The 27449-nt window shown below is 41.8% G+C and overlaps 1 protein-coding gene across 2 annotated transcripts in view; it reads right to left on the reverse strand.

Moving 5' to 3' along the window:
* Positions 1-26242, reverse strand: part of LOC148039084 (flagellar WD repeat-containing protein Pf20-like) — a 232084-nt gene extending 205842 nt beyond the window's left edge. For both annotated transcript variants that reach the window (XM_087674970.1, XM_087674971.1), the window contains exons 1-2: positions 26145-26242; positions 14987-15064 (exon numbers count right to left, since the gene is read on the reverse strand). In XM_087674970.1, coding sequence (XP_087531096.1) covers positions 14987-15035 — 49 coding nt within the window. In that variant the 5' untranslated portion in view covers positions 15036-15064; positions 26145-26242. The remainder of the gene's footprint in view (positions 1-14986; positions 15065-26144) is intronic.
* Positions 26243-27449: the final 1207 nt, after the last annotated feature.

Here is a 27449-nt window from a genome sequence, read left to right on the forward strand (position 1 = left end):
AGGCTTGTCTTCTGTTGTTGATGCCACTATAGTGGGCTGCAATGTGTTGATGTCTTTCTGCATAGCCAAGAAGCTGTTTTGGACCCCTCATAGATATCGTGACTTGTGGGGTCGAATTGTGACGGTATTGTAGCATAGGCAGCCCCTTCCCACCCTTGAATCTAATCATCCTTGGCAAGATTGAGATCTTGTAGGCCAACTCAATCTTGAAAAGGCTTTGGCTAACCAAGTGTATCATTTGTTGATCAAAGATCGCCATTGGATAGTCACCAAAGCCAATGTTTTTTGAGACCTGCATAAATCTAGGGCCTAGTGGAAAATGATTATGATGGAAGGTTGGCTAAACAAGACTCCGTTCAAATGTAAGGTCTTTCTTTGGAGAGTATTGGTTGACAAACTTCCTCTTGCCTCCACTCTTTCAAAGCACAAAATCTCAAACAGCAATTACTTTTTCAACATTAAATTGTGGAATCCTCATGTCACAAATTTGGGAGTCTTTATCAAGGATTTGGATAGAGATAGTCCACAGACTTCGTGGGAGATAGGAGAGGATGCAAGGCAGCTTTGAGAGGATGAGGAAGAAAAGAGAGGCTTTCCTACAGATTTGGGATCCAGACACCTTCTTTCACACTACCCCTAAAGGTGTTATTAATAGAATTCTCTTTTCTTGGGGGAAACAAACACCTCTCATCTCGCAAATTTATTTCCTACCCTTTAGCCAAGAAAACATGGACCCTCTCGTCTAATATTTGGAGAGTTGTGGTTAGGCCGTCGCTATGCCCCTCTGTATGACTCGTCTTTGCTAAGGCAAAATATCCCACTTTGGTGCAACCACATATGAAAATTTTGTTCTACATTCTCAAATTTTGGGGCTATTAGCACAACTGGGCCACCTAGAATGCATTTGTTTTCGACTCAGCTGCTTATGTCCAAGGACATATTGAAGGGTTTAGATCTCATTCAGTGCGTTGGTCTTCTTCCTAGGGAGGATTTGGTTCCTTGGCATACGGCAATCTCTTCTACTTCTTTGCCATGACTTTTGTATTCCTTTTGTGATTTGATATAATATAACTACTCATTATGAGCATAAAAAGAGAATGACTCCAATTAAATGCAATGTATTTCTTTGGAGAGTGTCAATTACCAAACTTCCCCTTGTCTCCACTCTTGCAAGGCACCAAATCTTGAAAGGAGATTGTTTTCTTTTTGCATTGCCAGTGTGGAATCGTCTCATCATAGATAAATTCATGCCTTTTAGCAAAGAAAATTTGGACACTCCTATCTCATATTTGGAGAGTTGTGGTTGGCCTGCTGTTGTGTGCTTCTAACTAGGTCTTTGCTAAGGCAAAATATCCCACTCCACTGCATCCACGTATAAAAATTTTGTCCACTTTCTCACTTCAATGTTAAGGCAAAATATCCCCCTCTGGTGCAACCACATATGAAGATTTTGTTCTACTTTATTAGATTTTGGGGCTGGTGGAATAACAGGTCACTGATAACAAAACACATTTGTTTTGACTCCGCTCTGCTGGTGTCCAAGAACATATTGCTGGTCTTCTTCCTAGGAAGGATTTGGTTTCTTGGCATATGGCAATTTCTTCTATTTCTTTGTCGTAACTTTTGTGTTTCTTTTGTGATTTGATATAATATAACTACTCATTATGGGGAGAGAGAGAGAGATGGCGTATCAAAAACAATAGACAATGCAAACCTCTTGGCATCGATGTGGATCTCCTTGATCCGTACATAAGTGGGTTGGGAAAAAAGATATTATGTATTTAGATGCGGAATCTCTAGCTGAGTAAAGTCACAAGGATGCTGAAGAAGATGAAGTAGGCACACACCACAAGTTAGCAGTTGATCCATTGGGCCCGAGTGCTTTGGAGTTCATAGAGCCAAGAACAAGTCCTCTACAAAAGAAGGGTGATACATTCCAATATATGCTAGGTCAAGGTAACAGCTTGATGAGTGGATACGTTCATGCAAATGAACAAGGCATCCACTTTATTGGATGATGAGTATGTAGTGGCATTTGGGGGACCAAATTGCAGCAAATCAGAGCCTTCCATGAGTGCACTGTCATCTTCTATTTTACAAGCTGAACTCCCCTCATTGCCTATACCTGGGCATGGCTTGAGGCATTACTCTTTTGTCATCATTTGTGTAAGGAAGCTAATAATGGACAAAAGCAAGCTCCTCTAGTTGAGGAGATTTATGATGGGTCACAAGGATTCTTTGAGGCTCTCTTTTCACCCTAGAAGCTCGTGCTTAAATAATGCAAAACATCCCTTTGTTACTGGATGGACAGTTAGTTCATGTTGTTCCCTAGCTAGCCACCGAGGAATTTCAAGATGTTGTAAGGCAAGCGTGTCCCATTTGAGTGGAGGTCATAAACTTACCCTTGCCTCTCTGGCAGTTTCTTCCTTTGGTTGGTAGAAAGCCATCTTTGCCCCAAAATATTAGATAGGCACCAATCAAGTCCAAGTTGTAGGTAGCTAAAAAGCATCCATCATAATGATCTTGTTGATCTCCTCTTAGTTGAGCTCTAAGAAAGGGGAATCCAAGTTATACTAGAGGAGAGGTGGAAGGTGATCAATATGTAGCCCATGCAGCTACAACCATGTGTTTGTCTAAGCATACTAGCACTTCACCTTGCAATGCTAGATGTCTAGATGACTCTAGAGCAAGTCTAGAGTAAATATATCTCATGAGGCTCCAAAGCTTGTGCATAACAATCACTATCTAGAAAGGGCCTCAACCATAGTAGATGGTGCTCCCATATCTACTCTGATTATCTCATGCGGCACTAAAAACTTACTCATAATCAACCGCGAGATCATCATCATTAGGGACTTCTCCATGTACTCCCATCCGTCATAAACCTTTCTTATGATAGAGACTCGATCCTTGAATAGAAGCTCCATATAAGAGTGTTGAACTCTTCTTATGATAGAGACTCAATTGCTCTACCGTAGCTCTCCTCTTATAATAGAGACTCGGTCTTCGAATAGAAGCTCCATATAAGAGTGTTGATGTAACCAATGTGTGAAAGAGCAAAGCCTTGTCTGAGGGTCCTGGAAGTGTATCCACATGCATTGGTTCTCCATAGCTCCTAATGCCAAATAGTCTCAGGTCAATCTATCCTCCGCTACTCTCCTTAGGGAAAATCTTGGCCCTATGAAAGTGGCTTCAGTAGACGTATCTCTAGATCTACTCCACTATCTCCCCACCATATGTAAATTGAGGTATCAATCGCCTAATCCACTAGGTGGAGGTGTTAAAAACCATAACCTTGGTCTTCCCAAGGTTCATCATGAGGTCTCTCTCCTAGCAAAAAGCATGTAGTACATCTAGATGGAGCTGCAACTCCTCTAGAATATCTGAAATAAGCACAATATCATATGCATACACTAGTAGAGGCATCAATACTCCCCAAAGTCTAGGTGCATCTCCTCCCAATCTATCAATATTATCTAATAATTCATCAATGTATAGCACGAAGAGAGTGGGTGAAAGGAGGCAACCATGCTTTGCTCCAATAGTGCTAACGATCTCTTGCAACATCCCTCCTGAAGTTCAAAACTATCCAATGGGGCTGACTCATACAATATTAGAACAGCCCACCACATCTCAACAAGGACCCCCAAATCCTGTAGTCTCTGCATGAACTTGGGTTGTGGCATTATATCAAAAGCTTTACAAAAGCCAACAAAGCAACAATAGATCAGCTCCCCTCTGCCCTACCCTCCTCAATGATAGCTCAAAGTATGAGGATATGGTTACGTGTGGAATGCAACTAGTGAGAACCATAGGATCTCCAAGTTTCAAGATTGGTTCTATAGTATTAGCTAACCAATTGGTAGGAAAGCCTTCATAAAAGGCCCTGTTGAATAGGTGGGCTAGTGGTGGCAATAACACCTCTTCGGCATATGAGAGGTGCTCTAGTACCAATCCATCATGGTCATATGCTCGACCATTCTGGAGTCTAACGATGGCATCTCAAACCATACTTGTGCTAAACAAGGTGGAGCATATGGGTTTGCTCTTTGGTAGTCAAGGGAGAGGAGGCTGTCCAGACACATGGAAGAGCAAGGTAGCATGTGTACCATGTCTCTAGAGAGGTGATAGGGATATGGGTTTTGGGCTCTTGAAATGCCTTCCACGCCACCTTGTTGTCCTGCCCCAAGAATAATAGATAGAACTCATGATCTAACTAGACCAAGAATCCCCTCTTCTTCCTCCACACTAGGCAGCGAAAGATTGTGCATGTCTGGCTATGTGTGTAGCTTCTTGTGTCTCCTCATATTGGAGGCAAGCATGAGTTTTCCAACAATCCTTATCATACTGGCTTTTTTGCACGACATTCTTGCTCAAAGGGATGAGAGGAGGGCGAGTGTGAGGGAATTATATGGTAGCCAAGGAATGGAGTATGAAAGCGAGCTCTATCATGAACTCTTCCAAGGGTATGTATGGATCCATGTACTACAATGCCCAACACATGTGGTCTAAATAGGAACTTACCATCTCTATGGTAAAATGATACCTAGGGAATCACTGCAAGCATCTCCATGGTGGGGGTCGAACCATACTAGTTGTTGGGTTTGACTCACGCCTACACTCACAAAGGAGTGTCAGTGATCTTCAGTAGGACATTGGGGCACTTTTTACTCTCCATATGAGAGGTTTTTCCCCCCACATTTATTCCTTTTATTTTATGTGCCTATGTTACACAATTTTAGGCACTTATCGTGTTTCACACACTTTCGGTGTGAACACCCTCTTACAACCCTAAGGTTTAAGGGTTGTACTTTGTACTTGCACCTTACACTTGAGATTTTGCATTGGGTGTCGTGCTCTCACACTCTGCATTCTACTCCACTCTCATCTGAGCTTCGATCTCTTCCTTCTCTTACATTCTTACATTTGGTATCAGAGCAAATTTCAGCTCCACCAGCTGAGCCGCCACCAACAGTCTTCAACTCCACATCTCCCTATGAAAGGCTGCTGCTCCAGTCACCTGCACCAGAGTAGTGAGCCTGCCAACCTAGGTCCTGCCTGCCTGCCAACACCACCACAAGACTAGCATCTTGTCCTCCCTAAGGGAGCTCCATTCCTGTGCACCGCCCAGCCCCAACCTGTGCCTTCTGCCCGCCACCAACACTACAGGTGCCTGCCTCCATCTGCGCCCACCCCCTACGCCTAGACGTCGCCTACAACCTGCTCCAGCAACTCCAACAGGCGCTGCCTGCCTGGCCTTGAACTGCTTGACTGCACCTCCACCCGCTATGATTGAGCACCACCTGCACGCCTCCACGACTAGATCCACCACTATCCTATGAGCTCAGCTCCAATAGCGCCCGCCAAGTCTGCCTGATCTACTCAAGTCCTGCTCTACTTAGACAAAGTGAGGTAAAAGAAAATTTTCCCTTTTTTTTTAATTCAAATTTTATCCACACAAAGGGGCTTGTGTCCGGGAAGCATCTCTCTGCTTTAGCAAGTGTCTGGGACACATTTCACGCAGAGATTTTGTGCAATTCTGGATCAGAATTTTGGGCCTTTTGTTGTCAGCTTAGAGATTGGCAAATATACATCTATGACAGTCTGAAATAGACTGATTTTGTGTATTTTGGGACCAAAAATTATGGGGCTTTTGCATTTTCAGTGCTACTGAACATTAAATGCACCTTGGAGAGCATGCATTTCAAACAGTTTTGATAAGAGTGTGCTTCAATTTGCTAATTACAACAAAGTACTTGCTGTAATTTCTAGAAATTCTGAGATTTCCAGGTTGGTCCAACTTGAGACATTGCTCTTTTGCTCTCTGATCAGCGTCATTTATCATGGCAAATCAGGGAGGTGATGTATTTACTTACGTATCCACGGAGGATAGGTTGGATGGTAATAACTATTCCCTCTGGTCCTTCATGATGAATGTGCTGATTGCGAGGAGACTTTGGGACTATGTCAGTGGTGAAGTTAGGTCCAGTGTTTTTTTTCTTTTTGCATTTTGTTCCGATTGATGAATTTTGCAAAATTAATTTTTGTGTGATTTTTCATGGTTAATTTTTCATCTTTTTCCATGAGAACCTCCCTATTTGCTGTCAATTATGACAAACTCATTGTCCGTGCCATTCCCCCCATCGCCTTGCCTAGTTTTGCTTTTTACGGCATGTTTATCTGATGCATGGATCTTTCTACATTAATTTTTCCGTTTTAATTTTTGTATTTTTGCCCCACGTGCTGTGTAAACAACAGGTTTTTGCCTCAATACACATGCCCGGCTTTTGCCATGTGGTGCCGTCTGGATTCTCACCCACTCTCAACTATTCTCGTTGACGTAAATTTTTTTACCCCTTGCCCGCGTTCGTACACAGGGCTCTTGCTACTCCTCCAAGAGGACATGGACAACAAGCAACTCAGCCTATTCAGCCCACTCCAACTCGGCCACTTCCCCTAAGATTAGCAACACAAAAGGTATGGGATACAAGGGATGCACGGGCGTTGTCGCTCGCTGATTTCATTAGCAGTTCAGCGGTATATCATCCCTCACATTCGATCTGCAGCTTCTTCACAAGAAGCCTAGCAGGCCTTAGAGCAAATGTTTGCTGGAAAGAATGAGACACTCAACTCTTTCTTGAAGAAAGAGCTTGAGACAGTGAAAATGGATGAGAGTGATTCCATGCAAGATCGTCTATAGAAAATTTAAGACTTGCGTGAACAACTTATGAACGTAGATGAGTATTACTCAAATGCGCAGATGATATCTACTACCTTGAATTCATTGCCGCCCTTGTACTTGGCCTTTCATATGGCCTTGAACCTCACCATGAGGATTGCCCCATAGCCACTTACTTTTCTTCAGCTAGTCAGTTTGCTCTTAAAGGAAGAGCAAACACAAAAAAACAATGGAGTGGATGTTATAGCCTCTGTGCAGGCTATTATAGCAAGGTAGAAGGGCAAGAGCAACCAAGCAAAGAATGCTCCGCACAGCTCTAGGACTTCCGACACTTCAAAGGGCAATAAGAAACAAGGAGGCACGTAAGCCAAGGGCAAGTGCCACTATTGCAAGAAGCCAAGACACTACATCACTGAGCACATAGCCAAGGAGAAGGAGTTGGGGATGTCTGTTTCTAACGCACCTTCTACTGCTACTGAGTCCGCGTCACCTTCTACTGCTACTGAGTCCGCGTCCTTTGTTGCAAACAAGGACTATTGTTTTTTCACATGCAGTTATGACTCTTTTTCGGCTGATAGAGAATTTAGCTCTGCTAAGGATACTGACACATGTTTTTTTAACAATGGTGCTTCTTCCAGGCACATCACATCTCATAGAGATTTGTTTTCTTCTGTGATTGCAGCCCCGGTTGGCAAGTCTGTACAGTGTGTCAACAATGCATCATACCCTGTTAGAGGTATTGGGGAGACTGTGTTGACGGCCATTGATGGCTCTATTCTCCGCTTGCAAGTGTGAGAGTGCGCAACGGAAGAAGACCACGAACACAGAGGAGGAGAGAGAGACAGCAGAAAATGAAGGAAGAAAATCTGGACTGACTGTAATGAATGCTGAATACAAAACTATGGACTGATCAGAGCCCCTGCACACAGCCCGAAGCGTCAGTGAGGGCACCAGATCAGGCTGATGATGACGGCAGCACCGAAGACAGAGGAAGATGACGGAGTTGAAGTGTGCACCTACCAAAGGAGGAGGGAAGATGATAATACAACTGACTGCCAAGTGGGAAATGGCTATAAATAGCCCAAAAACCCAAAAACTGGCCGATCTGAAATTTGAGGCCATAAATATGTCCGACCAGCGTTTAATGCTGGTAAAAATGCCAGGAATGCTCAGAAAATTCCCGAAAAGGGTGGACAATGTCCGACAGGTGAGGCAGGCTGAAGAATGCAGAAACTGGCCCGGGAAATGCACATAAAATCCCGACTGGAGGAGAAAATGCACTAAAATGCAATAAACTGAGTGCTCTAGAATGAGCTACCTCCTCCGTCAAAACAAGTGATAGACAAGTAAGAGCTCCTAAAGTCCTCATCTAACTCAGACTGAGGCTCACAGGTAGGAGATGACAAGGCGTGACAAACATGACTGCTAACACCCCCTCTCAGATCCTGGATGTGGCTGAAGGCCAAGGGAGAAACGGATCCTGGGGTGGCAAGAGAAATGCCAAGGTCGATGAAGTCCGTCAATGTAGACTGCTGCTAAAGGAGCTCCTCACGATCCTGGAAATCCCCCTCTAAAACACTAGGGGCCAGGGAATCCACAGCCGCATCACCGAGATCGTCCCCCTCGGAAAGGGATTGGGGGTACGAGGGAACCACCAGAGGAGAAGGTGGGGGATGGGAAGGAACCTGTGGAATAGAAGGTGCACAAGCGGGAACGGGTGTAGCAATAGACTGCCTCGGAGGACCCTGCATCAAAGAAGGGGAATGGAGACTGTAAAGCCCGCTCTCCTGCCAACCTGTAGATAAGACAGCTCTTGTAAAAGAATCCTCAATAACAACAGCATGCTCGGTGAAGATCACTCATATGCCAAGCCTCGTAAGGCCATAAACTGAGAGGAGGGGAAGGCCCAAATCTGGAACATGTAGGGCCTCTGAAAAGGAGCTCGAAGATCGGTCGGTAAACAAAGGCAATGTGCCAACACCACTAATAGGCACCGATAAAAGGTCACCGACAGTGACTGAACCCTCTGATGGACGGAGATCCTGTAACAAATCACCTCGGGGAGTCATATGACTCGAAGCACCACTGTCCACTAACCAAGGCTGCGCACAAGACACTGCAGCCACGGAAGAAGGATCCTCCTCCAAAGCATGGATATGAAGGAACACTGACTCATGGGTAATAGCGGGTGTAGAGGTAAAAGAAGGCTCCGATGTAGATCCACCCTTCGCTCCCGGACGAAGGTGAGGGTACTTCTTCCAACATTTCTCCTCTGGATGTGTCCCTTTCCCATAGTGTGGGCACTTCGGTCTCTCTGAATCTGAGTCAGAGCCTGAAGAACTGTCCTTCTTCTTAGCCTTTGACTTCTTCTTCTTCTTCTGTCCTCCCGAACCTGCAACAAAGGCTCTAGTGGAGTCGGATCCACTAGCACTGACCTCTCTGAGTCGCTCGTCATGCTCCAAGACAAGCGGGGACAGCTCCTCCCATAGAAGCTTCTCACGGGTCCTCGATGTAAGAAGGCTGGTGTAGAAGACATCAAACCGAGACGATGGCAGCTGAATCAAAAGAATCATAGCCATGTCTTCAGAAGATATCGTCCGACCGAGAGATGCAAGCTCATCCCTCATATCCTGTAATCTGTTGATGTGGTCCTTCATGGAAGGACTATCATCAATAGCGAGCATCCGCAACTTCTTTTCGAGAGATATCCGGTGGGCAAACATCTTCTGTTGATAGAGAGACGCGAGCTTTCTCCACACGTCTGCTGCAGTCTTCAACCTGTGAACATGAACAAGGACAGAATCCTGCAAACTCAGAAAGAGGAAAGATCTGGCTCTAGAATTAAGCCGATCCCATACGGCTGCACGATCCATAGATGTCCCATCTACGGGATACACCTTAGGCCGGGAAATAGGAACAGAAACAAGCTCCCAAAGATCGAAGGAGTCCAAGATACACTCCACCTTGCAGGACCATAGAGAAAAGTTGGAGCCATCCAACCGGTCCTCTTTGGGCAGCTGAGGAAGTACGGGTACTTGTACAGGGGGTACCAAAGGCTGCATCTTTGGCCAACTGGAAGGGGATCGCCGAGATACATGAACAGAAGGGGGACGGGAAAGAGGAATATACTCCAAACGACGGTCCTCGTGATAGAAATCACGCCTCCGTTCAGATGAGTGTCAAGACAAAAGCTCGTCATCTGAATCATCAAAGCCCGTAAACTGATGAGAAGACATCTTCCAATCTGCAAAACACCAAACACCAAAGAAAACTGTGCCGAAGCCAAAGTAGGACCAGCAGTATGGTCACCAACCACCAAAACGCAAGCTGTGATAGCCTACAAACACCTGGATCTGCAAAACGCAAAGGTAGCTGATGAAGATCACCAGAACAGAAACCGCCAATACCAAAACGCAGCCTGGGAGTGGGTTGCCAGCAGGAGATGAGCTGCCAAGAGTGGAAACGACCGCCAGATCTGCAAAACGCAGCCTGATGATGTGTCGCCCAGCTGAAGGAGGGGCCGCCTGATGGTAAACGCAAGCAAGAGGGGTCGTTTGATGACGTGGCAGCCTTGGGAGTAGTCGTCTGCAGCAAACGCAAGAAGAATGGCCACCTGGAGGGGCCGCCTGGGCAATTGGAGATGAGGGGACAGCAGCAGAAGAGGGGTGAGGTATCTCTCCACAAGGTTAGGTCCTCTGTGCTCTCAGTCAGGCGATGATACCATGTGAGAGTGCGCAACGGAAGAACACGAACACAGAGGAGAAGAGAGAGACAGCAGAAAATGAAGGAAGAAAATCTGCACTGACTGTAATGAATGCTGAATACAAAACTGTGGATTGATCAGCCCCTGCACGCAGCCCGAAGCGTCAGTGAGGGCACCAGATCAGGCTGATGATGACGGCAGCACCGAAGACGGAGGAAGATGACGGGGTCGGAGTGTGCACCTACCAAAGGAGGAGGGAAGATGATAATACGACTGCCAAGTGGGAAATGGCTATGAATAGCCCAAAAACCCAAAAATTGGCCGACCTGAAATTTGAGGCCATAAATATGTCCGACCAGCATTTAATGCTGGTAAAAATGCCAGGAATGCTCAGAAAAATCCCGGAAAGGATCAACAATGTCCGACAGGCGAGGCAAGCTGGAGAATGCAGAAACTGCCCTGGGAAATGCACATAAAATCCCGATTGGAGGAGAAAATGCACTAAAATGCAATAAACTAAGTGCTCTAGAATGAGCTACCTCCTCTGTCAAAACAAGTGATAGACAAGTCAGAGCTCCTAAAGTCCTCATCTGACTCAGACTGAGGCTCACAGGCAGGAGATGACAAGGCATGACAAACATGACTGCTAACAGCAAGATGCCTTGTTTGTGCCAGGTATAAAGAAGAATTTCCTTTTATAATGACAGATGCATGGTGAGAGATAAGGAACACATGACTTTGGTTTTGACTAGCACTCTATGTCATGGGTTATATGAGTTGGATGCTTTTTCAGTTTATCAATCGGTCTATTTAGCCTCCACTCTTACTCCTGCTATGTCACATGCGGAGTTATGGCATACTCACATGGGGCATATAAACTATGGTAGCTTAATGCTTATGCAACGTACACAAATACTTGATGGTTTACCTCTCTTGGAGAGACCTTCTGAGCACTTATACGAGGGATGTATTTTGGGAAAAATGCATCATTTTGCATTTCCCTGTGATGTTGCTTTTAGAGCAACTGCCAGGTTACAAATTGTGCACTCAGATGTATATTGCCCTATGCAGACAAAGTCATTGGGTGGTTGTTACTATTTTGTTACTTTCATTGATGACTTTACTCGTTTCTACTAGATCTACTTTTTGGTAAACAAGTCAAAAGTGTATGATGCATTTTTGGCTTCTGTAGCACTTGCTAAAAATCAATATGGCTGCAGGGTGAAAACTTTCTGATCGGACCGAGGGAGGGAATACATGTCCTCTATGCTGAATTATTTTTTGAAGCAGAAGGGCATTGTTCATCAGTACACTATTGCTTATACTCCGCAACAGAATAGGATTGTAGAGAGAAAGAATCAGTCACTCATGGAGATGGCCAGATGTATGCTGAAAGCAAAGAGCTTGCCACACATTTTTTGGATGGAAGTAGTTGTGTGTGCTTGCCATGTCTTAAATAGGTGTCCCACCAAGGCATCAAAGAATGTCATGTCTTTTGAGGCTTGGAACAGCCAGAAACCTTCTGTTGGGCATTTTCGTACTTTTGGGTGTCTTGCATATGCACACATTCCCAAGGTACTCAGGAAGAAGTTGGATAACAAGGCTATTAAATGCATTTTTGTGGGGTATAGCAGTGAAAGAAAAGGATATAGATTATATGATCCTATCTCTAAAAATGTATTTGTCAGTAGGGATATGGTTTTCGATGAAAAATCAGAATTACCCCTTACTGGTTTTGACACATATCAGACTGCCAGTGATGGATTTGAAGGGCTGCTGCCCATTTCTTTCGGTCATACAACTGGAGCTTCAGCAAGTGAACTTAATGTTCAGCCAGCTACTCCATTGGGTAATGCAGAAAATCAGTCTATGGCTGATCTGAATATTCAGCAAGGTGCTAAATAAGAGCTTGTACACAATCAAGAGGCTAGACAAATGGTATTTGCAGACTATGAAAGATAGTCATTTGGATGCTCCTGCATAATAGTGCACATACTATGGAGTTTGTTATGGCAGCAGATACATTTGATTATGAGGAGCTTGAATGTTTTGAGGATGCACAACATAGTGTGCAATGCAAGCTGAAATTGATTCCATCATAAAGAATCAAACATGGGATTTAGTATCTTTGCCCATTGAAAAGAAAGCCATTGGTACAAACTGGGTCTATGAGCTTAAAAGGAATGCACATGAATCCATTGATAAATATAAGGCCAGCTTGTGGCCAAGGGCTATACACAAAAAAAAGCCATTTGACTATAAGGAGACATTTGCTAGTACCTCCCGCATGACTACCATTAGGTCTATGGTTGCTTTGGCTGCCCATTATGGATGGACTGTGCATCGACTTGATATAAAGACTGCATTTTTACATGGGGAACTTCAAGAAGAAGTGTATGTACAACAGCACATTGGTTTTGCAATTGAGGAATCTGAACACTTGGTCTGTAATCTAAAAAAGGATTTATATGGTTTGAAACAAGTTCCTTGAGCTTGGTATGCAAAGATTGATGCCTTTTTACTCAGCCAAGGGTTCATAGACAGCTCATCAGAGTCCACCCTTTACATATGTAAAGTGGGGGGGTCCCTGCTGGTCATATGTCTATATATTGATGATCTTTTGCTTACAGGGACACATGGTGATCGGATTTCAGCATTCAAACAAAATTCGCAGCAAAATTTTGAGATGTCAGATTTGGGGCCTTTGCACTATTACTTGGGCATTCAGTTCATTCATGATGCTAGATGCCTTGGATTGTCACAGTTGAGATACATTGGTAAACTTATTGAGAGGTTTGGCTTACAGGATTGCGAGCCAGTTCATACACCAATGGAACCTGGACTAAAGTTGTCATTGCATGATGACAATGACTTGTTTGATATCCATACATATGCTACAATAGTTGGATGTCTTATCTACCTATACAACACAAGGCCGAACATAAAGTTTGCAATTTCAGCCCTAAGCAAATATATGCATCAGCCATGCATGTCACATTGGCAAGCTATCAAGCGTGTTTTCCGTTACTTACAAGATACTAGGACTCTTGGATTGCTTTATGCCAAGGGGGAACCACTGCACTTACATGCTTACAATGATTTTGATTAGGCTCGGGATTATGATTCTCATCGCTCCATTGGTGGCAATTGCTTCTTTCTTGACTCATCTTGCATCTCTTAACTTAGCAAGAAACAATCCACTATTGCCACATTGTCATGTGAAGCTGAATACAAGGTAGTTGTGACACAGTTGAATGCGTATGGCTTAGACACTTGTTAGCTTACTTAGATGTACCTGTCACGGAGCCTACTCCTTTATTCACTCACAATCAGAGTGCCATTGCGGTGGTACGGAACCCAGTGTTTCATGCACGCATGAAACCCATTGAGATCCATTATCACTTTGTCAGAGAGAGGCTACATGTAGGTGATATCAATCTTGTCTATTGTCCTACCACCAGTAATGTGGTGGACATCTTCACCAAAGCTCTTCCTCGTGACAAATTTAAAGCATTTCGCAATGCTTTAAATTTTATCTTCTTTGGTGGATAATCTTTATATCTTGATCACTCTTCACTTAAGGGGGGTTTGTTGAGTTTGATTCATGCCTACACTCACAAAGGAGCGTCCGTGATCTTCAGTAGGACACTAGGGTACTTTTTAATCTCCGTACAAGAAGTTTTTTTTCCTAAATTTATTCATTTTATTTGATGTGCCTATGTTACACAATTTTAGACACTTATCGTGCGTCACACACTTCGGGTGTAAACATTCTCTTACAACCCTAAGGTTTAAGGGTTGTACTTTGTACTTGCACCTTACACTTGAGATTTTGCATTGGGTGTCGTGTTCTCACACTCTACACTGTCTACTTCACTCTCAGTTGAGCTTCGATCTCTTCCTTCTCTTACACTAGCAAGGGATGATGAAACAAAGGTAGGCATGATTTGTAGACACTATGGGGCGATAGTAAAAGACTATATATTGGGGATAAAGGGTAAAGGATCCTAATAGGTAATCCACTATGCTTGCTCTGAGCGTCTGTGTAGGTTCTGTAGAGGGGCCTCTTCTCAACTGTCTAGATGCATACTTATGTGAAAAGCATTTCAAAGCATACGATCATGGCATCATTGTTATTAATCAATGTTCATTCGTTCCTTCTTCATCATTTGTGATTTTTCTAAGTTCATTGTATTAACCATGTTTCTATGTTTTCTTTGCAAACCCTATTGTATGATCACAATGTACAATTGCTACCAAACAACTAGTAAAGACACCAACAAGCAAAGGATGCAAGAAAAAGGTGAACAAATACATGAGCTGAACAAAATCAAATCAGCTTTGGTGTAATGAAATCCTTGGCTAGGATGGCTCTTTGCCATGTCTCAAAACAAAATTATGACAAACATAGAAGAAAAGCACAATGACACAGTCTTGCATGAAGAGAAAATGAGCAGTGAACTTGCATTAACTGGATACCGATTTATTTGAAATACATTTTATGCCTCAGAGTTCTCACAGTTTATATCAAAAGCAACATTCCATACAGTATTACTTGCAACATTCCATACAGTATTATTTAGTAAGTTTTATACAATATATACCTTGGTCTATTGCATTGTCAAGTGGCATCTTGCTATCTTGAGCACTCATCTTTACATGACTGACCCACAAACAGCAATCTGTTACAAACAACTACCTTCTTCAATCCCAACATGAAGTACTAAACATGAAAACTTTCTAAATTTTATTGTATACTTCACAAATTCAGCATATTCCATCCCATCTGCCATAAGCCTTATGTGCAACAATGCCAAAATAACAGTCACTAAACAAATATTTAGAGAGGACAAGATATTTGCAATGCCATGCCTTAACTCCCATATAGAGTTCATATCAAACTGGTTTTGACATATTTAGCAAAAAGCAAAGAGATTGGAAGTATCAGGATTGACTGGCAGAGCTATGAAAAATCTGAGAGAAGGATGCACGATGGGAGAGTGGGGATGAAAATAAGAGTAATAAGGAACGAATCAATCTTCGCGTAACTTGCAAAAGTTGTGAGATTGCATACTTTTAACATGCTCATTCTCAGTGACAAAATGATCATTTGTTGTCCTCTTAGCCCCATTATCTTTGTTCAAATATTGTGTCCAGCTCCATTTTCAGGATGTGCACATTAGTTGTCAATGAAACCAGCCTTCCTTCCATGGATAGGTGGTAATTCCTTGATTACAACTTAGTTACAGCAGCAACATTTATTATAAAACTGAGAAATGCAAATTAACTCACAATCTCGGACAATGGACGCCTTGTTAGCCCCAAAACTAGCGCCCCTTTCGGCATTTCTTTAACTTAATTGAAAAAGAAGAAGATGTAAATGGGATTTTCCCAATCCCTTTTGGTATTCCAACTCCTCTTGCTATCCAAAATGACCAATAAGTCTTCAATCTGATTTGCCCCTTTATTTGAGCAATCAATTGGTCTTCACCGCTTTAATAGAGATGAAAAATGCCCCAAATTCATTGATTTGCTGGTCACTCCACTTGAATATGACTGAACATAACTTCAACCCAGTTGAATCCACGTCTTGGAGCTTCCAATTTGTCGCACGCTTCTCGAGGTTGTTGCTAAACCCTAGTTTCTACTTGAGTTGAAGAAGCCTTCTTCAACTCACTTTGCTTATATATGGTTGCTATTGGAGTGCCTGGGGGATAAGCATGAGATAGAGGAGGCAAAAGCTATGCAACGCTTGTGCCTCAATGAGCAATTCTAGCAGAGAGTCCGTGGGATCGTGATTGTCATGACTCCCTTTTATAGGGTGTTACGTATTGTCAGAAGTGGAGCAGCGGTGGAAGCATAAACATGTGCTGAAATAAACTGCTGAAACACGAGACAAAAAGAAAAGGAAGAAAGAACACGATACAGATGAGAACTCAGATGTATGCACGGGAAATGGAATCCATATATCTGAACACGAGACAGTCGCATACAACAGCGAGTCACTGGCTGCGTGGGCACTCGCATTGGCACTGGCTCCTCTCTCCACAGAGTCTGCAGATGGTGAAGATGATGATACTGACTGAGGAGGAGCCACTGAGTATAAATAGGCTGAAAAGTGGGGAGCAATAAATGCTGGTCGGCCAGCATTAATGCTGGCCGACTAGTGCATAAAATGCTCCACTGGCATAAAATGCCACACCAGAAAAATACCTAAAATACCTAATAAAAATGCCCAGCCCAGATCAAGCTCAGACTCACACATGAGCTGACAAATACTCTACTAACACGTATAAGTGATTGCGAGGGGTCCACCATGGGCCTCCTCATTTGCAACCCTCCATCATTAGTAATTGTTCCTTTGCTTGTTTCATCATTTTCAATGAGTGGAAGTGAGAAAGAGTTGTTTGGTGTTTTCTTTCATGGTAACAGAGTGCAAGTCCAAGGCTAATCACAACCACACGAAGAAAAGACTCAAGCAAGTATGATAAAGATATTTAAGAGGATGGTGGTGACATTCTTAATCGTGACCAGTAAAAGGTGGGAGATCTCACCCCTCCAACAAATCATGTGCTAGTGCCCCAAGGCAGTGGCATGGTATTGCAGAGTGTAGGTGAAGAAGAATAAAAAATCAGACACCCACAACACCCACATAGTTAGAACAACACAAATGTTGGTGGTGTGCTACAGTGTGAGGTTGGAAAATGCAGCAAATGGGAGGGTTGGGAGGGTTGCAAACTATGGGTTTTCAAAGAAAATGGCTACAACTGAGAGGAGGTAGCAAAGGATAGATATTTTTTAGGAGCAATAATAAAGCAGGATAAAGGTGGTGTAACCTGCTGCTGCCACCAAAACCATAGCAATCCTTTGCTGTGAATTGTCGGTGCACAGCATGGAAGCAATGAAAGGAGATCAAAGAGAAGAAAACGCAGAAGATAACTACAGAAAAAAAAACTCAAACCTAACTGAGATGAACAGGAAAGAATGCTGCTACAACAGCCTTGCACATGTGCCTTGGTATGTTAATGAGAGCACCTTACCTTAAGGCAAGGGCTGGAGACATCTAACAAAAAATGCACTAATTTACAGCAAACAATAAATTCATAAAGTAAAAGACAAATCACAATAGAACAACTTTACCACTTTGGGCTAGATTGCCCTCAAGAAATTGAGATAAGCCGACTCTTGTTTGGCCCCAAAATATTGACTCCCCTTGCAGTTTTTTTTTTCATGTTAATTTGAAACACCTATTGTACAACTAAGAGCTTGCCAAGCCAATTCTCCAGCGACATTTGGAAAAATAAGCTGTCCTCTGTAACCAACAAGTACCAAGTTCAATTTGCCCCTTGATCTGATATACAATCGGGCACAAATTGGGTCAAGAACACTAGTGTTAGTCTCTAATGAGACTGAGATCAGCAAATAAGCAACCACAACACATTAGATTCAAATCAAAGGCTCAAGCCTCCAACTTTCTTCACCAGATAACACAAGCAAAGCAGGCCTCAAAAAGTGACCAGCAGCAATTATCCACAAATTTGCCCCTTGATTTGAACATGAAAGGCACAAATTGGGCCTTCTACACTTGCATGCGAATCACCCTAGCTGTAAATGAGTAATCTTTCTTAGATCTATTATAAATTCTCATATTTCTAGCAAATCCCCTTGTTGCATGCTAAGATTTGATCGCACGCTTCTCAAGACAGCCAAGAAACCCTAATTTATGCAAAAATTTAGAGCTGTGCTAGCAAATTAGTGCTAAGAAAATTCATACATCCACTATCCATTTTGATCCAACATTTTAATGCACCTGAGCAATCTCATTGGAATTCTCATATGCATGTTCTAAGGTATATTCATGAAACTTATTTTTATAGTTTATATGTAAATCAAGGACTAACACTACAAGGATACACTGATCTAGCCGAGCTGCAAAGTTGGATACCCAGCATTCTTCTCATGGTGGAAACATGTTTTCCTTGGGCTTCCCTCCCATATCTTGGTCAAGTAAAAAGCAAGAAAGAGTTGTTATATCTTCAACCAAGGCTAAATAATAGGCATTCTATGATGGTACTATGAAGCCCATCTACTTGAGGAGTTTGAAGGCTGCATTTCTCATGGGAGGCTCCTATTGTGATCTACTGCGACAACTAGATGCCATTGCACTAGCTAGCAATCTAATATTCTCCAAAAAGACAAAGCATGTGGGAGTCCATTGCCACTTCATTCAAGAGCAAGGGGATCGGGGCACCATATGCCTTGTCTTCATGCCTTCATCCCGCAACCATGTTGACCTACTTACGAAGCCACAAATCTTAGAGACCTTATATGATAGATTTGCGTTAACCCACCTCATGATAGGGAGAGGGGCCTCGATAGCTTTTCCTTCTACTTTATAGTGGTGAGAGGGTGTGGCTTTCTCCTCTTAGTAGTTATAGGGATTCAATCATTGTATCTACTTCATCAAGTATTTGCATCATCTTCCATTTCTATCAAGATGATCACTCTTGTAGAAGGGCACTTAAGCATGTGAAAAACCCCCTACAAGGGCACTACTCAAGTGACACCTCTTGCATTTATGCATCCCATTTTGCATTACACCTTTTATTACCATGCATTGCATTGTGTTTTTATGAAAGAGTACATTTGAAAGGGATGAAACTAGAGTAGAGCAGGCTCCCTCCAAATGAAAACCCTTGAATTGTAAAAGCATTCTGCCTTTTACCTCATCAAAGAGTGGTCAACTTGAATATCCATGCACAATAAGCACATTTAGTAGTCACATTGGCAGCTCTTCCTCTTCTACACTCGTTGGACCTTCATCATTGATACCCTCAATTAGCACAAAATTATCATACATTTCAACTTGGATATCCATGCACAACATACACATTTAGTAGTCACTTTGGTAGCTTTCTCTCTTCTATACCTCATCTTATATTTGTCATCGACACCCCCAATTAACGTGAAATTATCATGCGTTTCAGCCCAACTCTGCAAAAGCAGCCCCAAAAAGATGTATGAATTTTGCATTTATTCAGGATAGTAGAATAAATGCACAAAAATCCATACTACAAGGACACATTGTGGGCATCCACCATCATCCCTCATCAATACCTTTATTTTTCCTAGTCATCACCCATGTTCACTCTCCTGTTGTCTAAACCCCCTGGAGGAGTTGTTGCCTTGCTATTTAGTGTTGCCCATTAGATTTATGTATCTCATGGATATTAGGCACATTATTTATGTTCCAAAGGTGATTGCCTAGTGGTTTCATGCGAATTCCCAGTCACCTGCCATAGAAACAATGATCACACGACTCAAAAGGTAGAAGATAGTGCAAAGCACTAAGTATTTTCATTCCCTTAAGTGATATATGCCCAAGACGAGCATGCTAGAGAGATACATGTGGGATAGAACCCACTGACAAAACATGGTCAATAGTACCAAATACAATTAAGGGGTAAAGCCTACTAGACTTGGCACCTCTTGCAAGAACAAGCTTGCCATGAGTTATCTTCCATGCAGAATCACCAAAGCATAAGATCCTTGTTCATTCAGCTTGTGAGCTATTCTATTTGCACATAGAAAATGCCATCATGGCTCTTGCCCACTCAATCAAGGAAAGGTCCCCCCCCCCCCCAAAAAAAAAGGCAAAATATTTATTGTGCATCTCATGGGCTTTAGCAGGTGCCGCATATAGGTTGTTGGGTAGATGGACAACCTAATTCTCTAGAGTCTCAACTCCACGAAAGGCTATATATTGCAGTCCAATTATATGTCACTGTTGCATCACTTGGCATTCTTGGATAGAGGGAGACTAGAGACACTATGGCTGGTCTACCCTATTTATATTGCACTCATTCTCATGATTTCACCCATTGCTTGTTCATGAGGTCTCTCTGAGTTTATCATTGTTTCTTGTTCATTGTTGTTTAATGCCTTCGCTTTATTGCTTCAGCTTCCATTGCACACTCTCACATGGTATCAGACATCTATATCTCTGGATCCTAGTCCTCTTATTTGTTGCATTTTGGGCTGACTGCAGGTGCTCAACTGCTGTGTTTACTGATCAGAGTAGCTGCTGCTTGTCTTTCACTAATCGGGAGTTGTTATCCATTTGGTTGCACCCTTTTGCTCATCATCTTTGTTGAACATCCTATCTACACAGCAGGCAGCTTCACTCCAGCCATGATAATGAGTTTTGGTGGAGACAACAACACTATCCACTTGTTTTCTAAGACAGCTGCCAATCATGCATTTGTTCTGCCCATGCTGATGACTCGCCATTCCAGACAGACACCCTGCTGATTGGACAGATCTTTTGGGTTCCTATGTTGACAACTTGCTGAATATGCTGACATTTTACACGCAACTCCTACTCCTACCTTTGTCAATGTATGTTTTACACATCCAAACACATACCTTTGTTTGTGTTTGATTCTCCAAAACGACTGCAAGAAGCTAGTGACTTTGCAAAAGGAGAAAGGGCAAGGTGACTCAAATTCTTCAACTTTGCTTAACTCCGATTCTAATTCTAGTCGAGCAACCAAACCTCTTGCAACCACGAATCCATCTTCTAGCCCGATGACGCTATCACTCCTCACAAGTTCCCATGCTAGAGAGGGACTACTAGGCATCCCAACCTCACTCATATCTTTGGTGGTGCAATGGGTCCCTGCGCATGACCCTCTACATGCATTAAGTTATCTAGTGGCTTTGAGATAGTGAAGCTAGTGTGCCTTCAAGTCCATGAAGGGAGATACAGCAGCAAGTTGGCTTTGCTCCTAATAGGTCCTCACATGGAGGACCTCTTTCGTAGGATGGTTGAAGGCAAGGAATCCATGGTCATGATATGCTTTTGCAAAGCTATTTATGACAAGCAAAGATATTCGGCTATTTCGACTCTATGGGATCCAAGTTCAAGTATGATCGACATGGACATGAGTATCTTCTCTGAGACACCTTAGAGTTTGCTTGATCACCTAAGGCTTATATCCATGGTTCTATCTATTGTCATTGTTGTATATCTACTATAATGTTGGGTTTTCTAGTGTTTAGTATGGTATGGAACAAGGTGGACATTTGGGGGATCTTCTTGGGTGGCTACTTTCTAAGCCATACATTTTTGTATATTTCATTGTACAGATCTCCCGTGATCTAACAAAGGGTGTCAATTTTATGCATATCATCGATATCAAGCATAGAATTTATTATTCATAGGCTTTAGTGGGAGCCACATTTAGGTCATAGATTGCTATTCACTCACCAATCTAGTTCTTTCAAGCCTCAGCTCCACTGTGGGCTATATATATTACACTCCAATCCGCTAGTATTATCATTGCACCGCTTGGTATCCTTGTAGAGAGGGAGACTAGAGATATTGTGGTTGGTCTTCAAAGTGCTAGTTACCCTATTGATATTGTACTCGTTCTCATGCTTTCATTATGGATTTCCTTACCTATTCATGAGTTCTCTTTGAGTTCATTATTCTTTCTTGTTTGATGTTCATTGTCTTGTGTTTAGTGCCTTGATCATATTGCTTCAACTTCCATTGTGCACTCTCACAATGCTGTCTTGCAGCCCAAAACCAAGCTTTCTTCTCCGATAGGGTGATAAATGATGTGATTTAGCACTAATTACAGCAAGCATAAAATTCACATAAACTAAAAATGCAAATGTTACCACTTTACTTTTGGACATTGGACACCCTCAATCCCAAAATTAGCACCCCTTGTAGTATTTCTTTATCTTATTGCAAATGGAAGGAGTACAACTAAGATCCTCTGATTTTCTTAATAATATTCTGAAAATTAATTTAATAAGTAAAAAAATACTGAAAAATGGGATCAGAAAGCTGTCACTTGGCAAAACTTGCCCATGCAAGTGGAAAAAACGTTTTTAGAGACTGGTGGAAGTCTATTTCAACCGCATATTGTAACAAACTTATCATTAGATCTCTTGTTGAAGTTCCTCAACTAGAGTTGATCCATTATGAGTTCTCATTGCATGTCATCACAATATCCATGGGAGTTTCCAAAGATACAACAATGGAATCTCCACTAGAAGTTCAACAATGGGCCATAACATGAGTCACCTTGCACTTCACATAGATTAGAGCATATAAGGGTACAAGAGCTCAAGAGAGCACACATTGAGATTGCAATGGTCCATCTTAAAGAAAATGATATTTATTTATCAAGCTCTCCACAAGGTGAGATCGTACTTTCTATCCCGAAGCTCTCGAAGACAATTTCTTTTCTTGCCTTTGCTACCCTCCTTTAAGGGTTTAAAAAGCACATAAACTAAGGATCGTTTGTCAATTGCACAAACATTTCACATATTGTCCTTAGTTTATCTTTACACTGGTCATCAAATAAAATTCACATCAACTGAAAATGTAAATATTACCACTTTAATCTTAGACATTGGACACCCTGTTGGCCCCAAAACTAGTACCCCTTCAAGAATTTCTTTATCTTATATTGCAAATGAAAGAAGTACAACTGAGATCCTTTGATCTCTACTAATTCAAGCGCCTCTTGCTGTCAAACTAGCCTACAAGCCTCCAAACCAATTTGCCTCTTAGTTTACTCAAGGATTAACCTTCACCCTATTTCTTAAAAGACAAATTCAACCCCAAATTTGATATTGATTGGCTAGTCTCTTGAATCTCTCTAAAATTCCTCAATTTCAGCTGCTGAAATTCAAGCCCTAGGATCTCAATTCTATGCATACATCCTAAGGCAACTGTCAAAACTCTAATTTTTACTGCAAATTAGAGTTTACAGTAGAGATTAAATGAAATCTCTTTCTCTAATGGCTTACATTGCTGAAAAATACTAAGATAAATTGAGAGATTATTGGCGAATGAGAGAGAAATTTTAAAGTTTCATCGCAAGAAATGTTGAAAAACTATTACCGCTCTACTCAAACAATAATGAAAATTGTCACTTATAGCTTGGGATCACTAAAAAGATTGTTGTCACACCTGCACTAGAAGGACCTTGGGCTACTGTCACCTACTCCTGAAGGACTCCAAATTGCTGTCACTTGCTATAAGATTGGTCCATGGTGACCACAAATCATATCAACAATATCTGCTTCCTCTCTAACAACCCCTTTCTCTCTCACAATGGCTGGAATAGACTCCCATCAACGTCTAAAAACGTTTTTTTCACTTGCATAGGCAAGTTTTGACAAGTGACAACCATCTAATCTCATTTTTCGACATTATTCGACTTATTAAATTAATTTTTAAAATATTATCTTTAAAAATTAATTTAATAATTATTCTAGTACTCAAAAATTAATTCCACCAATCAATAATTAAATTGGCTAGGCCAATTTGTCTTCCAAGCATCCCTGAGCAATTATTGACCCTTAGACTGACATTAATTAATTAATTAATGTCTAGTCTCTAATGTCATCGCATTGACATTAGTGGCCGATAAATTGATCTAGGCCAAAATCTGACACCAATTACCACCTAGTACTTGTCATGCATAACTTATTACAACTTTTACCTTTGGACACCCACTGCATCCTCGAGGTCCTTGGCCTCTTACCATGAAATAACTGCCATGAGCATCGCATGTGCTAAACAACCTTGCACATTTGATTAATAACTTAGTCAAATGTTATCCACAAGATTAAAGCATCTTAAATTTCACATCCCCGTGACACAGCCTACTAATTGCTGCCACCTTGCCTTAGGAGGAGTCCAAAGCAGCCTAGAGGAGTCATTGCCAACTATTCCAGACAACCTTGCTAATCTACTGTATCATCACCTTCCCAGGAATATGCAGCCTGAGATTTCCCCACTACCACCTGTGCATATGCAGCTGTAGTGGACAGCCTGCTGATATCATCATCATCTGCACATTCTGCTGCTTGATTGACTTGCGTTTCAGCCAGCATACCTTGTGTTTGCTGCATGGAGTCTCCATTGACATCTGCCGCCTGCAGGGTTGCATTTTGCCCCCTCCATTGCTGCTCCAGACTGCATCTTTCTGATTTTCCACGTCATCATTTTCCCACGACTGTGTAGCCTGTGTTTTCCCTGCTGCAATATGTGTTCTACTGCTGCACTGGACGGACTGCTGACATCTTAATCATCTGCACAATTGCTGCCTAAGCGGGCTGTGCTTAGTCAGCATACCTTGTGTTTGCTGCATGGAGCCTCCATCAATATCTTGCTGCCTATAGGACTGTGTTTTGCCCCTCCACTGCTGTCCACATCATCTTCCCAGTGGACTGTTGTCGTTGTGTTTTGGGATCCATCTCAGGTATGACACACTCTAGGAGCTATTCTCAATGTCTCCAACACCACTCTCAGCTCATCTCTACCACCCCATTCCTTGAGACACAAAGTTCAAATCCTTTTGTATCATCTTCACCTCTATGCACTCTCATCTTCATTAAGCATTCATCAAACTGTGTTAATTGTGTTGTCGTACATTTGCATTTCCTTACTTAGCGTTTCGTTAAAACTCTCTTACTATCCCTCTTTGGCCCAAGAACACATGAGAAGTATCATCCCACTACTATGGGAAAGGAGCATTCCATCCAACCATGGAATCCACCAAAGGAAAATCAGAGTCATTGCAGAGGAGACTAGGGAAGAACACCACTTGTAATAGATCAAGCTGTCCAACAACAGGACATGCATAGTCATGCCATAGGACATGCATCTAGCCCTCTCTTGTGACAGCCGCAATGACAAGAAACACCCGCAAAGGGAAGCATCCAAGTCCCGGACCAAGGAGTGATAGCTCAATGTAGTAAGAATCTGACCTCCATCTGTACAGAACTAGCCATACCAAAAGAATCAACAACTGAACGTTAGTTATTGAAGACCTAAGTAGAGCCAAGCGAGGGCTGATTTGAATTCGGTTATTCAATGCTTTCTTGTTGAAAGAAAATGCCTATTTCTGGATTTCTAACAGACCATTGAAGATATTGGGAACAGCAAAGGCTTTACCTCTTACATGCCTAACCAAAAGTCCATTATGAGTAAGTTTTCAATAGGCCTCTGCCAAATGAGGTCAGTTTAAAATGGAGAGACGTGTGTACCATCATAGTGGTCAAAATAGTGGTAGTTTTTGTTGTCGTATGAAAAACTCTCAGAGAAAGGAAACAGAAACCACAGTGGCAACAGTTTATCCATTTAGGACGTTGACAAACAAATATGGAGAGGAAGCAGCATATCAGCACCTTATAGACAGTTCAAGATGTGCTTTAAGACTGATGGAATAGCAAACTGAAACGGCAAAAAGGAGGCAGAGGTTCCTTGATACGTTTGACGAGGTAACCTTATGACTATCTCTCAGAGCCTTGAATGAAAAAGCTAAGCAATGGACTCGAAGATGTGTATAGCTTCTAGAGAAACGCTATCTTCACGTGCTTGCGTATGGTAATCAGCGTGGTAGAAACGGAAGGAGGGAGCTACACTTCAGTAACAGATCAATCCGATGGTTACATCGTAGAACGACATCTGTTTTCAACCTATTAACCTGCAAAGCCTCTTATACCTGCACAAAAAATTGCGCGCAAAGAACGGTTCGAGCCGTTGGTCGTCTCGCACTAATAGAAAATATCAACTTTCAGAAGAGAGAGGGCGAACACGAGCGCAGAAATGGGGAACTTTACATTGCAGAGTCAGAGACAAAACTGAATGCAATGGACACACATGAGCGCGGACCACACAGAGGCACACGCGCGCACACAGACAGAGAGAGAGAGAGAGGGAGAGAGAAAGACCTTGATCTGGTGGCTGGATCCTGCGTCCATCGTCGTTCGCTTAAACGAAACAACGTTGTTTCCAACAAATTTTATGCCCCTCACGTGTAGGTTCTGAGTTGACAAAATGCTAAGGGGTTCTTCGCACGTAGGCGGTAGGGTCAAGTTAAAAATGAATTGCAAAAAATAAAAAAGCAAATATTAAAATCTTTAGCTCTTACAAAATTTTTAGTTATAAAAATAAAAATTATATAGAATTTAGTTTAAAAATCTCTTTAATTTTCATAGTTAAATATTTTTGTTTTTTGAACATCTTACTACTAAATTATTTTCATTGTAAGTTTGAAAAGTCAGACGGTTTTTCGAACCTATCTCCTTTTCCAAAGCTCCAATTTTCAATCAAAACCCCCTCCTCTCCCCTCTTTCTCACGTGTAATCTCTCTTTTTCTCTTCCCTCTTTCTTTTTTCATTAAACCCCCCTCCCCTCCCCACCTCCCTTTTTTAAATTAAAATCCCCTCCCCTCTCTCTCACTTATAATCTCTTTCTTTCTTTCCCCCCCCTCTTTTTTAAATTAAATTCCTCCCCCTCTCTCTCTCTCTCTCTCTCTCTCTCTCTTAATTAAATCAAACTTCTTTCTAAATCAAAAGTCTCTCTCATAGTTAGATTAATTTTTTTAATTTAAAATTTTTTAATTCAATATTTTAAATAGTTTTTTATTTAAAGTTTTTTAAACATAGTTTTTCACACACTTTGAGAGGAAGATAGAATGAGAGAGAGAGAGAAAGAGAAGAAGAAGAAGAATAAGAAGAAAAATGATTTAAAAAAGACGAAGAGAGAAGGGAAAGAAAGAGGAAATAGAATAGTCTTTTTTAAATTAAACATTTTTCTTCTCCCCCTCCCCCCTTCTCTCTCATATATAAGGCCTAGGTTCTCTCTCTCTCTCTCTCTCTCAATTAGATTAAAATTTTTAATTAAATATTTTAAAAACTTTTTTTATTTAAAATTTTTTGAACATAATTTATCCCCCCTCTCTCTCTCTCTCATGTATAGGGCCTAGGTTCTTTCTCTCTCTCTCTCTCTCTCTCTCTCTCTCTCTCTCTCTATTAGATTAATTTTTTTTAATTAAATATTTTTAAAAAATAATTTAAATTTTTTTTAATATAGTTTTTCACACACTTTGAGAGGGAGATAAAAGGAGAGAGAGAGAGAAAGAGAGAGAATAATAACAACAATAATAATAATAATGACAAAAAGAAAACGGAGAGAGGAGGGGAGTGAAAAATGAAAAAGAATAGCCTTTTTTAAATCAAACATTTTTCTTCTTC

This window comes from Lygodium microphyllum, chromosome 3, assembly GCF_053477565.2.
Source record: "Lygodium microphyllum isolate KBCC chromosome 3, Lygodium_microphyllum_v1.1.10, whole genome shotgun sequence".
In the NCBI taxonomy this organism is placed as follows: Eukaryota; Viridiplantae; Streptophyta; class Polypodiopsida; order Schizaeales; family Lygodiaceae; genus Lygodium; species Lygodium microphyllum.